The sequence below is a fragment of the Anguilla anguilla genome, chromosome 15 (genome assembly GCF_013347855.1).
Source record: "Anguilla anguilla isolate fAngAng1 chromosome 15, fAngAng1.pri, whole genome shotgun sequence".
In the NCBI taxonomy this organism is placed as follows: Eukaryota; Metazoa; Chordata; class Actinopteri; order Anguilliformes; family Anguillidae; genus Anguilla; species Anguilla anguilla.
The window spans coordinates 3,798,116-3,812,954 of record NC_049215.1 but is presented as its reverse complement, the minus strand read 5'-3'; the positions used below and the strand labels follow the sequence as shown (position 1 = coordinate 3,812,954).

Sequence of the window (14,839 nt, the reverse complement as noted above, 5' to 3'; positions counted from 1 at the left end):
GAACAATTCAAACAGTAAATCTGTTGATACATAAGAAATAATGAAACAGGAAAACATATTAGCCTTGGAATTTCAGCTGACAATTTTTTGTACCGTATGTGGTCTTAATACAGAATTATTAGTGAACATCATTGTCGATTCATAATTACGGCTGTACACGTCAGACGGTTCTACACAGTAATTTCATACGTTCCATACGGCTGTTGATTCATATTCACAGGAAATATCATATACGAATTAGCGTAGGAAATGATTCTGGCGCCTCATTTAAAGATTTCTCATCTACCGCGCGCTCCAACAGAAAGCCTTCGACCCAGCGATTATTTACCAGTCCGACGGCCCCCTGTCTGCAGGAGCCAAGCCGCCTGGGAGCGGTTTCCTTAAACAGCTGATGACCATGTTAGGCATCGTGCCGCGCTCCTGCCGTTAGCAACCGGCCGGTCAGCGCCAGCGCGTGACCGCGGATTGACTCACAGAGACCGTCCCTCTCGGCAGGTTCATTTGCTTCGGTTTCTACAGTTCTCTCCGCGCTCTACGGGAAACGGCGCTGCCTTCTCTAATCAACTGACAGCGGGGAGCTGTTTCCACGGGAGCGGTGCTCCCCTGAATGGAACTCCCAAACAAGCAGTTTTGGCAGATACCGTACCGAACGCTGACATGTTAAGCTGCGCCCTGAGTCCCCCCCCCCCCCCCCCTCTCTCTTGAGCTTTTCTATTTCTGCTTGAAGTAATACAAAAGTCCCAGTCGTGCGGTTGCTACTAGTATTATAAAGAGCCAAGACTTAGGAATGATAAGGTTATAACATTTGTTTTCAATTATAGGTAAATGTAAATATATGTATATGCTAGTGAAAACACACTACTATTACTACTTCTACTACAACAACTACTACTACTACTAAAATAATGATAATTAATGATAATCAGAATAATAACAATAATGATTATTTTATTAGTAATGTTCTTTCGTACAGGTTCATGTACAACAGTATTGTATCTTGTATGCAAAATAATCATGTCTTTTGGAAACTGGGAGGTAAAAGCAGTGTTCCTTCCTGGTAACAAAATTGATCGCGTCTAGGGGACTAATGTGTCTTTCCTGCTCTAGTTTATAGCTCTGTAGACACAATACAATCTAACTGCAGCGTGTTTATGCTGATCTTTTGCATGCTGTCTTCACATTTAAGTCAGTGGCCACTGAGACAACAGTAATTTTTGAGAAATCTTAAAAACTTGAAACACTTGCTTCATTCTGTTTCTCAAAATACAGGAAAACAAGCAATGTAGTTTAAACTGCAGCAGAGCCTTGGCTAAATTCACGGAATTAAAAAGATCAGATAACCAGAAGTGCTTGTTGAGCTGAATATCTGAAGTGTCTCTGACAGTCAGATTTTTAATTAGAACGACCCTATTTAACACCCATTACATTTACCGTCATATCTTTCCATGTACAGTATTTCAGATCGTTCCTGATTTCTGTATGTGTTTGTTCACTTTAATTTAGCATGCCAAACAGCTTTTGTATATCGCATTGTGAATATTCAGTCTGCTTATTTTAATCTGCAGAATCAGAATGGAAACAGCATATAAGATCACAGGAAGTGAATGGAGCACAGTAGACCGTATGATGCAGAGCGAGGGGGGGGGGGGGGGGCAGCCACCCATGAGCTAAGAGAGAGAGAAAATGAACAAAGTAACATAGTCCTAACCAGAAAAATTGTATTATAATAATAATAATAATAATAATAATAATAAAATGATTTATTTCTATTTATTATTTTTTTACAAGTATTTGGTGTTTATTGTATATCTTGTTGCTTTGTGAACAATGGCTGATTCCCATTCATGCCAATAAAGCCATTTGAATTGGAATTTGAGAGAGAGAGAGAGAGAGAGAGAGACAGGGGAGGGAGAGAGAGAGACTTGAGAGCGCCATGGAAACACAATATTTCCATAAGCCCGGCGCCCACGGGGAGGCCTGTGTCCTAAATCTCTTCTGTTTCTAATGAAGTCGGCCGCTGTGGAGGGAGGTGCTGAGCGAGGGCCTGCTACCTGGCACTGACGCAGCCAGCCGAAACATCTGTACCGAGGAGATCCGGCCCGGCGCGCCCCCCCCCCCCCCCCCCCCACCCCCCCCCCCTCCCCGCTTGGACACGGTCCATTTGAAAGCGCTCACATTGTTTACTCAGGACTTATCTGCGGTGACTCACCGTGTCTGTCCGGGCCCGTGCCGAGCGGGGAGCCCGTGTGTGACTAAACCGCTTTATTTTCACACGCACCTCACTGCTTCGCCGCGCGACCGAGCGGGTTATCAATTTCACGCCCTCACACTGTAAGGGCTGCTGGATTTATTATTCATATTCATATCTCTCTCTCCCTCTCTCTCCCTCTGTCACTCCCACACATACACACACAGAGTATGCACGGGGTATACCCAGATATACTGTCCTTATCTTATTCTGAGCCTGTGCTGGTGTTAATATCCAGTCGTGTCCATTTGAGGAAATGCAGTTTGAGCATATGCGGTTGTGTATAATGATTATTGGTAAACGCAGAAGTGCACCCACGCGCATGCACGCACACAAACATAGACACAAACACACACACGCATGTGCCCACATGCACGCACACACACACACACACGCGCGTGCGCACACACACACATGCAATCACACGCGTGTGCGCACACACACACATGCAATCACACGCGTGTGCGCACACACACACATGCAATCACACGCGTGTGCGCACACACACATGCAATCACACGCGTGTGCGCACACACACACACGCACAAACAAATCTGCCGTTCAGAGGGGTCAAAGTGGCTTTTTATAAGGCCCATTGTTGGGGCGCACTGAGAGAAGGAACTTCACTGGTCACTCAATTAAACGTGACAGAACGGACTTCCCGAACGTGAAGGATCCCTCGCAATTAGCAGCCTCTCTCCTCCCGGCCTACAGCCTTCTGTGGCTCGCCGATCAATCGCCTGAGGAATGACGGTGAAGTGGAAGGAGGTGGGGGGGGGGGTTAGGGGGTTCTCCGGGAGTCTGTACTAATTGGGCGCGCTGAGGGTAGCGGCGGGTGCCAGCTGGGCGCTAAACAATGTTTCCCCTTGTGCGCTAACAGGTGCGGCCGGTCGCCATGAGCGGAATACTAAAGAGGAAGTTCCAGGAGGTGGACGGCGCGTCGCCCTGCCCGTCCTCGCGGGAGTCAGATGACGAGGCCTGCAGCGGCGAGAGCGGGGACAGCAGCGACAGCTTCAACCCCTCCGGCGCCGGGCGCTTCCCCTGTGAGCCGTACCCCTCTAACCCCCCCGCACACCCCCCCCCCCCCCCCCCACACCCCCCCTCCCCCCTGGAGCCTGTCGCCTGGGGGGGAATCTGTCAGGGACTAGCACGGGCTTACAAATATCAACCGCACTGAACCTACAATGGCTGTTACGTCAGTCCCCATTTTGCGAGAATTATTTTTTGCGAGAATTTGGTGTCGTCTCGACAGTTTTTAAACGAGCAGTGCGTGATGAGGGCAGGTCTAGATTTCATGGCAACTCTTCTGCTCTTAATTATTTCAGCAGTCTGATAATTTAATTGATCTGAAATCGTCTAAATTTGGTCACGAGCTACAGCAGCAGGCTGGATGTGTTTCCTTGGTGGTAATGTTTTACTGTGGTGGTAGGAGTGAACCAGCACTGGTGTATACAGCTGTTCATTTAGCCAGAATAATTACGTGTAACAATATCTCCACATTCCACACCCTTCAGGAATGGCGTTGTACGCTCTTACTTTAAATTGTGTCCAGAATTCAATGTCTCAGCAGCCTTGCTCCCAACCATATCACCAACCCATGTAAAACTTGAATATTTTACCAGTAGCTGTATTACGGTATTGCCAAGTGGCTGTAATGTCTTTGGTGAAGCTGGCTCCGTTGTACCTGGCCCGGTCTTGCCTAGATGAGCAGTAGATTACCCGGGAGCAGAGAAAGATTGCGGTGGCAGAGTGTTGACAGGGTTATTATCTCCACCTCTGCACGCTGCGTGTTGAGTCAGCCCTGATGAAGCCCGGCAGTGACGGAGTGACGGAGTGCCGAGCCGCGGAGGCCCGCTTTAATAAAGCGGAGGAGCGAGGAGCGCAGCCTCTCATTAGGAGACGCATCAGTGAGCAGAGCCAGATAAATGAGCCTCTGCTCGCAGCCTACGGGCTGGAGTCCTGCACAGGGCCCAGGAAATGAAGACTTTCTGAAAGGGGCTCGGCTGGCTAAAGCTGTTGTTCTCACACCCCTCTTTAAATAGCCCCTGGTCCTCTTTGCACCTCCAGCAGCAATGGCCTTTCAGTCATGTTCTCCAAAGGCAAATAAAGGAGGACCTCTGTCTGTGAATAAAACGACTCTTTTCTCCAGCCATTACATACCCCTCCCCCCCCCCCCCCGAGCTCTGATTGGCGGTCCGCTCACCCAATCCGGTCCCTCGGTCTCGCGCTCTTGTCTGGCTGCTGCTCTTCCAGGCTTCCCGCAGGACTGTGTGCCTGCTCCTGCTGATAACGACAGACAGAACGCGGGGATTAGAGCGCTCGAGTCCGCCCGGCGCAGACGTGCGTGGTCCAACGCCCCCCCCCCCCCCCCCCCCCCCCCCCCGCCCAAACCCCCCCGGCCCCCGCCCCATTCCCCAATAAAGACGGCTTGCGGAGAGACATGCGTTTCTCCAAAAGATACCGTCTCTACCACCGCCGCCTCAAAGGAAGTTCCCCCTCTCGCAAATCGGCGCGTCCACTGCCCCGCACGGGCATGCGTGCTTCCGGAATAAGTTTCCGCCCCCGGGCAGAGTTTTTTGCAGGAAACGCTGAGTCCGGGCAGCTGTGTTTAAGCCTAATGCAATTTAAATTTGAGACCCCGGCATGGGAGCCGGCAGGCTCCGGAGAACGATTGCGTAGGTGGGTGCCTGAGACACTAAGCCGCCTCGGGTTTGACTCCGACGCTCTTTCAAACGCCGCGGAGCCGTGCAGAGTTCTTTTGAGACCACTGTCATGGCAACATCCCGTTCTAATTGTTTGCAGAGTTATATTAAGGCACGCATTATGAACCTAATGGTTGGCAATAAATCTGATTATAATACACACATTAAATGACTCCTGCTTTAAGAATTGTACAAGGAGTAGAATTCATAAGGTACCCATGGAGTACCTGGAAATGCATTCCCAAGGCCCATACTTGGCAATAATTAGTTTTACTTTTCATAAACAGTTATGTGTACTCATTGAATCTACTAGCTTTACAATGCAAAAAGGCAGCTTTAAATTGTTTTTGCAAGCCCGACCCCAGTACAGTGTATCTGAAGAGAAACATGTTTTCAATAAACAAAAATGCCAAGTTACTCACACATAAAAAACACTGTCTATAAGTCATTCATTCAAACGTGCAAAATGTATTGGCTCTATCTTAGAGCAAACAAATTAAACAAGCTGTATTCCAAAGCAGTGCTACCTAATGTTTCCCAAATTATTTCAAGTAACTTAGCCCTGTGTTTTTCCATCTTACCATTTGAAGAGAATGTGGTCATTTGACGTTTTCATCTGTTGACATGAGGTCAGAAGTTACAGAAAGGAATGTTTTTAAGGGGCTGAGAGTCTGTGGTCATTGCGTTTATTTCTGTGGGGAACCCTGAAAAGTTCCAAACTCTCGGTGCTGTATAGGTATGGGGCATGCCACCCTGCCAAGGCGTAACTTGGCGGGATGGCATACCTGCTATCCTAATATTTGGGTGAGTCATGAGATGTTCTCCAGGCGGTCACTGCTATGGGAGACTAGTCCCTCTGTGAGTGGAGGTCACTGCTATGGGAGACTAGTCCCTCTGTGATTCTGAGGTCACTGCTATGGGAGTCTAGTCCCTCTGTGATTCGGAGGTCACTGCTATGGGAGACTAGTCCCTCTGTGATTCGGAGGTCACTGCTATGGGAGACTAGTCTGTCTGTGATTTGGAGGTCACCGCTCTGGGAGACTAGTCCCTCTGTGAGTGGAAGTCACTGCTATGGGAGACTAGTCCCTCTGTGATTCAGAGGTCACTGCTATGGGAGGCTAGTCCCTCTGTGATTCTGAGGTCACTGCTATGGGAGACCAGTCTCTCTGTGAGTGGAGGTCACTGCTATGGGAGACTAGTCCCTCTGTGAGTGGAGGTCACTGCTATGGCAGACTAGTCCCACTGTGATTCAGAGGTCACTGCTATGGGAGGCTAGTCCCTCTGTGATTCAGAGGTCACTGCTATGGGAGGCTAGTCCCTCTGTGATTCAGAGGTCACTGCTATGGGAGACTAGTCCCTCTCTGAGTGGAGGTCACTGCTATGGGAGACTAGTCTCTCTGTGAGTGGAGGTCACTGCTATGGGAGACTAGTCTGTCTGTGAGCGGAGGTCACTGCTATGGGAGACTAGTCTGTCTGTGAGTGGAGGTCACTGCTATGGGAGACTAGTCTCTCTGTGAGCGGAGGTCACCGCAGGTCCTCGTAACATTAGTTCTCAGCGTGTTTTCCTCGTGGCCTCTCAGCTGTCTGAACCAGCTGGTTCCCATTTATTCTGTTTGTCTGACATCAAGAGCAGCGACGGGGGCTCTGTAAAACGCTTTCTCTCCTGACCCAACCCGGGAAGAGGGGCATTCATGCTTCGTGTTGACAGCCCTTTTTTTCCCCTTTTGAAGGAGTATAGAAAAAAGGAGAATTTACCGCTCACTGAGCCCAGTGAATATTAAACGGAATGTACACAATGCAAGTAGCAAATGAGCACTTGGAGTACAATGACTAGATACCATGCAGCAATATAAATATTCTAAAGGGATATAGAGTTGTAAATACAATTGTAAGCAGTAATCCAAAGTGTACCGAATTCAGTATGAATCTGAATTACTTGCTGCCAACAATTTTTACTGTTAAAAAATATGGTTTTCTTGGGCTGCTGGGTGGCTCACTGGGTTAAGGCACCGTTCTCTGGTGAATGGATGAGCCCTAGGGTCTCAGATCAAATCCGGACTGTCCCACGGGACGACGTGTAATTAGCGATAGCATTGCCCAGGGATGGCAATGTTCAGTTGTGTGAAGGCCTATGTTTCATCGCTCTCTAGCGACCCCTGCTGGTTGATTGAGGGCTACTTGCCAAAGCCACACAGGAAATGTGTTCCTCTGACTCTGCTCTGTGGATAGCTGGCAGGCTGGAGACACCGTGCGTTTCAGAGAAGAACCGTGGCTGTCTACGCCCACTTCAACAGCTGGGGTCACCCCATGTACACAGCTGTAAATATTTAATTGCCATTTTCAAATTAAAGTGGGAATTTGATATGCCAAAATTTAAAAACATACATAATACGACAAATTAACAAAATATCAGTGGATAACGGACGCATTTCTTTTGCTGGCTTTGTTTTGACTCTACTGCCATCTATATGTCGGAGGAGTCATTTCACCCCTTTGTTCAAAATCACCTAACGATCCTGCCGTTCACTGCACCCCCCTGATTTGGTTAAAGCAGACTTATTTGGTTAACAAAGCAAGGCCGCTGACCGGAAAACCCCGGTACCTTCTCTCGGCTCAGCCGCGTCGATCCTGAAGCGGGAGAAGCGAATGAGGCGGAGGAACGTCCACTTCGAGAAGGTGACGGTGTACTACTTCAGCCGGCGCCAGGGCTTCACCAGCGTGCCCAGCCAGGGCGGCAGCAGCCTGGGCATGGCCAGCCGCCACAGCTGCGTCCGCCAGTACACCCTGGGGGAGTTCGCCCTGGAGCAGAAGAGGATCCACAGGGACATGCTCAGGGACCACCTGAAGGAGGAGAAGCTCAACTCTATTAAACTCAAGGTAGGGCGGCAGTGTAGTGTAATGGGTAAGGAGTTCCTCTGGATAAGAAATGCCTGTAGTGTAATGTAATCAGCATTAACTGAACTTATACAAAGTTATATATGAATTCAAGGTGAATGCAGCTGTACTTGATCAGAATGAAGTTGATTTAACCTCAAAGTTTTGACTGTGGATAAAATGCCTGCTAAATGCCTGTAATGTAATGGACAAATCAGAGCCAAGTATATTTTGTGACTATTTCCAGCTGTGTGTGACTGTTTTTGAGACTTTTCATGTTGCTCACCCTTCCTGCTGCAGTCGAGAGAATTTGATCCTCCTCTTTTCAGCTGACGAAGAACGGCACGGTGGACTCGGAGGAAGCCAGCGTGCTGACGGTGGACGACATCTCGGACGACGACATCGACCTGGACAACGCGGAGGTGGACGAGTACTTCTTCCTGCAGCCGCTCACCACCAGGAAGCGGCGGGCCCTGCTGCGCTCGTCCGGCGTGAAGAAGATCGACGTGGAGGAGAAGCACGAGCTGCGCGCCATCCGCGTGTCGCGGGAGGACTGCGGCTGCGACTGCAGGCTCTTCTGCGACCCCGAGACCTGCGCCTGCAGCCTAGCCGGGATCAAGTGCCAGGTGCACGCCCCGAAAAAAACCACCTCCTCGTCCTGTCCTCCAAGAACATACATAGCATAACATAACATAACAACATAACGTAACGTAACGTAACATAGCATAGCATAGCATAGCATAGCATAACATAACATAACATTACGTAACATAGCATAGCATAGCATAGCATAACATAACGTAGCATAGCATAGCATAACATAACAACATAACGTAACATACATAGCGTAGCATAACATAACATAACGTAACATAGCATAGCATAACATAACATAATGTAACATTGCATAGCATAGCATAGCATAGCATAGCATAACATAACAACATAACATAGCATAGCATAGCATAGCATAACATAACATAACAACATAACGTAGCATAGCATAACATAACGTAACATAGCATAGCATAGCATACCGTAGCACAACATAATGACGAGAACAGGCCATTCAGCACCAGCAATGCTTGCAATTTTCCTGACTAAATTGTACCTAGTGCTCTGATTACCTACAGACTAGATAGTATCTAACAGTGTATCAAGCCTAGTTTTGAAAACCCCCAGAGTTTCTACCTCTACTATGTGACCTAGCTGGCTATTCCACACATTGACTACTCTCTGCGGGAAAAAAATCTTCCTAATATCTGTACGGAATTTACCTTTTGCTAATTTCAATTTATGCCCCCTCGTTCTACTAATAGAACTCAGCCTGAAGAATGTCTTGTAGTTCACTTTATTAATCCCCTTTATGAATTTAAAAGCTTCAATCAAACCACCCATAAGTCTGCTTTTACTAAGCTTGAAGAGATTAAGCATCTTAAGTGTTTCCTCATAGCTTTTGTCATTCATCTCCGGTAACACTTTACAGTAAGTTGCATCTATACCTATGTAGTTAAAGTGCAACTAATCTGGTAACAATAATAATGTTGTTAATGACGTACCCTAGCTGCCTTCCCCACAAGCAAGTATAAGACTCATGTCGCTGGAACTGTATGCTGAACACTGAAATTGTATGCTGAATTGTATGCTGCAAACCGCTGGTTTGATTCGTTAGTAAGCAGCTCGGTCTGGTGTTCGCAGGTGGACCGCATGTCCTTTCCCTGCGGCTGCTCCAAGGAGGGCTGCAGCAACACCGCCGGCAGAATCGAGTTCAACCCCATCCGGGTGCGGACTCACTTCCTGCACACCATCATGAAGCTGGAGCTGGAGAAGAGCCGCGAGCTGCACAAGGACTCCGCCCCCAACGGTTACCCGGGAGACGGCGGCCCCCTGGCGCACGCCCAGCGGGGCCTGGAGTACCCGCTGGCGGACGGGGTCCCGCAGGCCGCACTCATGCGCCTGCAGGCCGCCGAGGAGATGGACGAGCCCGTCGAGGAGGAGGAAGAGGAGGAGGACGAGGATGACGACGACGAGGAGGACGACGATGACGAGGAGGACGACGGAGACGAGGACGAAGATGACGGCGACAGCCTGTGCAGCGGCCTCACCGACTCCAGCACCCAGAGCCTGGCCGCCAGCGACACCGAGGAAGACGAGGACGACGAGGACAGGTCGGACGACCCGGAGGACCGGGTCAGCATGCCCCCGGTGTCCCACACCGAGGTGGTGCCCCTCTCGTCTGTGCTCTGCTTCTCCGACGCGGCGGTGGCGGCGCGCGACGGCCGCGCTAACGGCTACTTCGCCGGCCCCTCCGCCGACTATTACCCCATGCAGAACTCCGGCGCCGCCGCGGTCGCCGTCAACGGCTGCCGAACCGCCGAGCCCTACGCCGAGGCCTCGCCTTTCCGCGACAGAGCCGCCAGCCGCGGCGACTCCGCGCCCCCCCTCGGCCCCTTCGACGCCGGCTCGGAGCAGTACGCCGCCTTCTCCGGGCGGCCCGAGGAACAGTACGCCGGCCACCACTTCCCTCCGGCCAACGGGGGGCCCTCCGTCGTCCTCCACTGCGCGCCCGACCAGGAGAGCAACGTCCATCCCGACGGGGTCTACGGCGTGGAGCCCGGCGTCCGCTCCAAGATGGAGTTCCAGAACTACTTGAACAATAACTCGCAGGGCCGCTACGTCGGCGACGGGAACTGCTTCGTGTCCGCGCAGCCCGAGGACGGCTCCGACGGCCTGTCCGGCGGCTCCTCTTTAACAGAGGGCAAGAAGAACCATCTGTCACTAGAGAGCTTTCCAAAAGTCACACCGGTTTAAGTGTGCCCCGGCCATTTTAGGAATATTGGTTTAATCAATTTAAGTGAACAATCGAAGGTAATGATCGTGTGATTAAACGATGCGATTTGCGGGGAAGTATGAATCTGGCATTTACCTGAATTTCAGTTCATTTCAATTTTATTTGTGTAGCGCTTTTTACAGATACTGACACAAAGATGATTTACAGAGAAAATGGAGAAAAGAATAGGGATCATTTTTTTCGTTTGTTGGAAGCAAATGGAAGCTTACTTGAAAATTTCATTTTTAAATGTTTGCCTGTTTTACATGACGGTTCAAGCTCCAAACACATTTTTCCTTTTGGAACAACGATTTAGAATGCAAAATGAGAACCAATAAATACAAATTGTGAGCTTTAGGGCAGTTTAATGTAAGTATCTCAAAGGAAAGCAATCTCAAAACAAAAGTTCTAGTTTTAAGTAAATATTGTTGATAGGACTTTTATATGTCCATGTGTCAGTGTGTTGAAAAAAGTATCGTTGCAGTGTATTTATGGGTTAATGAAGTGTATGTAAAAATATACATTTTGATAATGAAAAGCATGTTATTTTTGAGCTTGATGACATTTATGACATTGACAATATGGGTTTATATAAATCTGTATCAATGTACTGTACAATATTTTAGCCGTTGTCACATCTACTGTGTGCTTTTCTATCGTTTGTAAAAGCATGAAACTGGCACTGAATATTTTGGTTGTCATTTGCTTTTGGCTAAAATGCCAGAAGCACAAATCGATCTGATACATTAATTTAAAAAAAACAAAGATACACAACTTGCACTTTTCTATGCTTGCATCTGAGAGGGGGCAGTTGCCATGTAATTTTCTTAAAGTACTTGAACCATGATAAAATTTGTTGACCACAGGTGTAATTTAACTTGATTTTCAACGTCTCTTCTAATGTTTATTTTTCATGAATTTGCTTAGATCATTTCTAAAGGCAATGTAAAAATGTGTTTGCTATGGTAAGAAAGAATGACAGAAAGCTATAAAAAAAGGATTAATTTCCAGCAATCACTTTCTGATATAGCCTTATTGTACATTATCATATAAAGCGAGAACACTGATTCTCAATCATGGCATTTTGACACACATTAAGGGCATTGTGATATATCATGAGAAATGCCAATGAACATGTATGTCAAATTGGAACTGAAATTAATATTTTCTGAAAGGGGAACATTTTTTCCAAAGTGGTTCCCTGGGATTTAAGTTTTATGCTCCAAGCACAAATCATTCATAGTGATTGACCACCGTAATGCTGATTTTCAAATGCCTGGTAAATCCAACCAATCATTTTACTGTTTTTTCCCCACCATAGAATGTGCCCTAAGTGTGCTGGAAGCAACCTCCTTCTATCAACGATAATACATCTTTTAGCTTAAGATGTGATGGGTCTTACACATATTAGCTACATTTGCAAGTACTCTACAAGTACAGGGTATATTACCTGATAGGCCAAAATTCTGTCGGAACCAAAATTGAATTTGATGTTTGAATCAGTCGAGGGCATAAGCTGTTTAGATAAAACTGAATGGTTCACAAAAGGGCCAATAGCACTTTCTTGTGTATGGTACTTTGTGTATGAGAGCGATAAACTATAGTAGATTGAACATGGTTATTCATCGTAAGTGTTAAATCATGAAGCCATGCAGTCCGCACTTGGAGAAAACATGGATGCTGTTTGTGTTCATACAAAGATGAAAGATTTAAACTTAGGAAACGTATTTCTGAATAATTTAAATATCTATTCCTTGAGAGTGCAATAGCATCTGGAAAGAGAGTGCAATGAACAGCTATGTGATTGTTATGTTTACAATGGCTTTGACCGCACCACAAACACACATACATGCGCTGTGTGTCTACACTGTAGTAACTTGAAATGAAAATGAGGTTTGCACACTGGACAAAAGTAAAAAAATAGAAAAAACAGGTGCTTGGAGAAAAGAGTAAATGTATTGAAAATGTATGCTCCTGCACACTGTATCTTGCACTGACTCTCTTGGGCACTCCAAAACGTTTGTTGTTATTTAATAAAAGAGTTTGTGCAAGACACAGTGTATGGGAGCATAACTTTAAAATATTTTTACAATGTAGTAAAATGGATTTAAAAAAGTATTTTCTACACCAAGGGCATTAGCACCATCTATATGTTGAGTGACGTCACACAGCAAAACAAATCTCCTTATTTCTGTAGCTTTTCCATTACTCTTGATATTATACAATCCTCAGATCATTTATCGTTTTCATCATCTACATTTACAATGCCAAACAGATCATTGTTGACCAATCAGCATGTACTGTTATCAGTACTCTGTTTATCAGTTATGCCTAGCACACCCATTATGAACCCAACACCTTATGTGTGGCCTGCTCTGGAATTGGAGGAGAATATCACCATTTGTATGACCACCATATGATGACTGCAACACTTTCTGAGCATTTAAGCTTAGTTACAGTGCCACCTGCTGGTGAGCAGTACTATGAAGGTTTTAATTTCAAGGCATACAAAATGACCTGTATTTTTGTCAAAACACTATTTCTTTCTCTCTCTTGTGCTTCTGTCATTTGTCTTGATAGGTGTCAGTGGGTAGATCAGAACTTTCCTGACCTTGCTGCAGCACTGACCTCCTCAACTGCTTCTGTCTGTTGTGTACTTTACTTCTGGGTCTGTGCTCATGTCTTGGCTCTACACTTGGACACTTGGTTTCCACTTGCTATGCTATTGAATCGTATATTTTTCATTGGCTGTCGGCAGTTGTGCCATCATCATAGCCAGTGAAGCCCAACACTGGACATGATTATAGAAAATATTAACTCAGACACTTCCTGGCTATTCTTATAAAGTGGATGTGCTCCTGATATAAGTTCTAATATGCTGATTCATAGTACATATACCAAATTTCAAAAGGAATCCTAACAAAAAATTAGATATTAAAAGAGCCTTTGACAGGTAAAATCACTGCACTGGTGGTTTAAAGATTCCCACAATAACTGGCATCACTAAATATTTAATAAAATCTTAACTGCACCACTGATTCTCTGATAAAGTATTACCATCATTACTTTTTCAAATAGATAAATTATGGTGGCATCTACATGTACTGTAGGGGTGAATGATCGGCATATACCTTTTAGGTTTGAGCCAAAAATATAAGAACTGGCAAACAGGGAGGTGGCATATGAGTCAGTGTTATTCTGCTGTATGTATAATTTCAGTATTTATTACAAATTATATTGAAACGGTGTATTTATTGTGGTTTATTGCAAAAGTATGTATTGGGGGGAAAAATAAGTTAAATTCAGTCTTAAATTGTTTCATAATAATTGTAACTCGACTAAATGTGCCTGTTGTGTTCAATTCAGCTTTGATCTGGTTGATCTAACCATGGAAATCAACACAAATGAAAAGATTCCAGATTCTTATTTGCACAAACATTTGCTAAATGGCTATTAAAATGTATTTTGATTTTTATCCCAATGAGAATGAGATCTGCAATGTTTAATTTAATTTAATTACATTTTTGTTTTCCACAAGTCCAGGCTTTTAAATAAATGAAAACAAATCTTGACGCTTGTTGACTTGTTCTTTATTATTATGCATTCTTCAAGGTATTTTTTATGCAAGCTGAATTTGCTCTACACAAGGCTAGGAAAATGATGCGGGTTTAACTGGTTGATTTATTTTATTGTCGTCATGTTGCCAATGCAACATCAAATGGTGTTGGTGAGGAGACATTTACAGGTCTTAAAGTACAGGGAAATTTCTGAGCACACAGTGCCTCCTTCAGGCAAAAAACTTCATTATATTCCACCTCACCCCAAAGGTGCTCTATTGGATTGAAATCCGGGGACTGTACAAGCCACTTTAGTGAATCCCTACAGCAGGGGTGGCCAACCCTGGTCCTGGAGAGCCGCAGGGTCTGCTGGCTTTTGTTTTTACTCGGCACTTAATTGATCAATTAAAGCAGTTGATTACACAGTTAACTCATCTCACCTGGTTTCTTTTGTCTAAGTGGTCGTTGTATTTAAGGTGAAAACAAAAACCAGCAGACCCTGCGGCTCCCCAGGACCAGGGTTGGCCACCCCTGCCCTACAGGATGGCAGATCTCCAGGAACAGGTTTTCAAGGTTTGAAGCATTCTGCGTTCAGAGATACTCTTCTGCACAGCACTGTTGCAAACAG

At 46.1% G+C, this 14,839-nt stretch overlaps 1 protein-coding gene across 3 annotated transcripts in view; it reads left to right on the top strand.

Annotated features, from left to right (window-relative positions):
- Positions 1–14,226, top strand: part of LOC118214620 (cysteine/serine-rich nuclear protein 3-like) — a 33,054-nt gene extending 18,828 nt beyond the window's left edge. For all 3 annotated transcript variants that reach the window (XM_035394733.1, XM_035394734.1, XM_035394735.1), the window contains 4 exons: positions 3,129–3,291; positions 7,568–7,827; positions 8,154–8,450; positions 9,523–14,226. In XM_035394733.1, the coding sequence (XP_035250624.1) occupies positions 3,144–3,291; positions 7,568–7,827; positions 8,154–8,450; positions 9,523–10,635 (1,818 nt within the window). In that variant the 5' untranslated portion in view covers positions 3,129–3,143 and the 3' untranslated portion in view covers positions 10,636–14,226. The remainder of the gene's footprint in view (positions 1–3,128; positions 3,292–7,567; positions 7,828–8,153; positions 8,451–9,522) is intronic.
- The last annotated feature ends 613 nt before the right edge of the window (positions 14,227–14,839 follow it).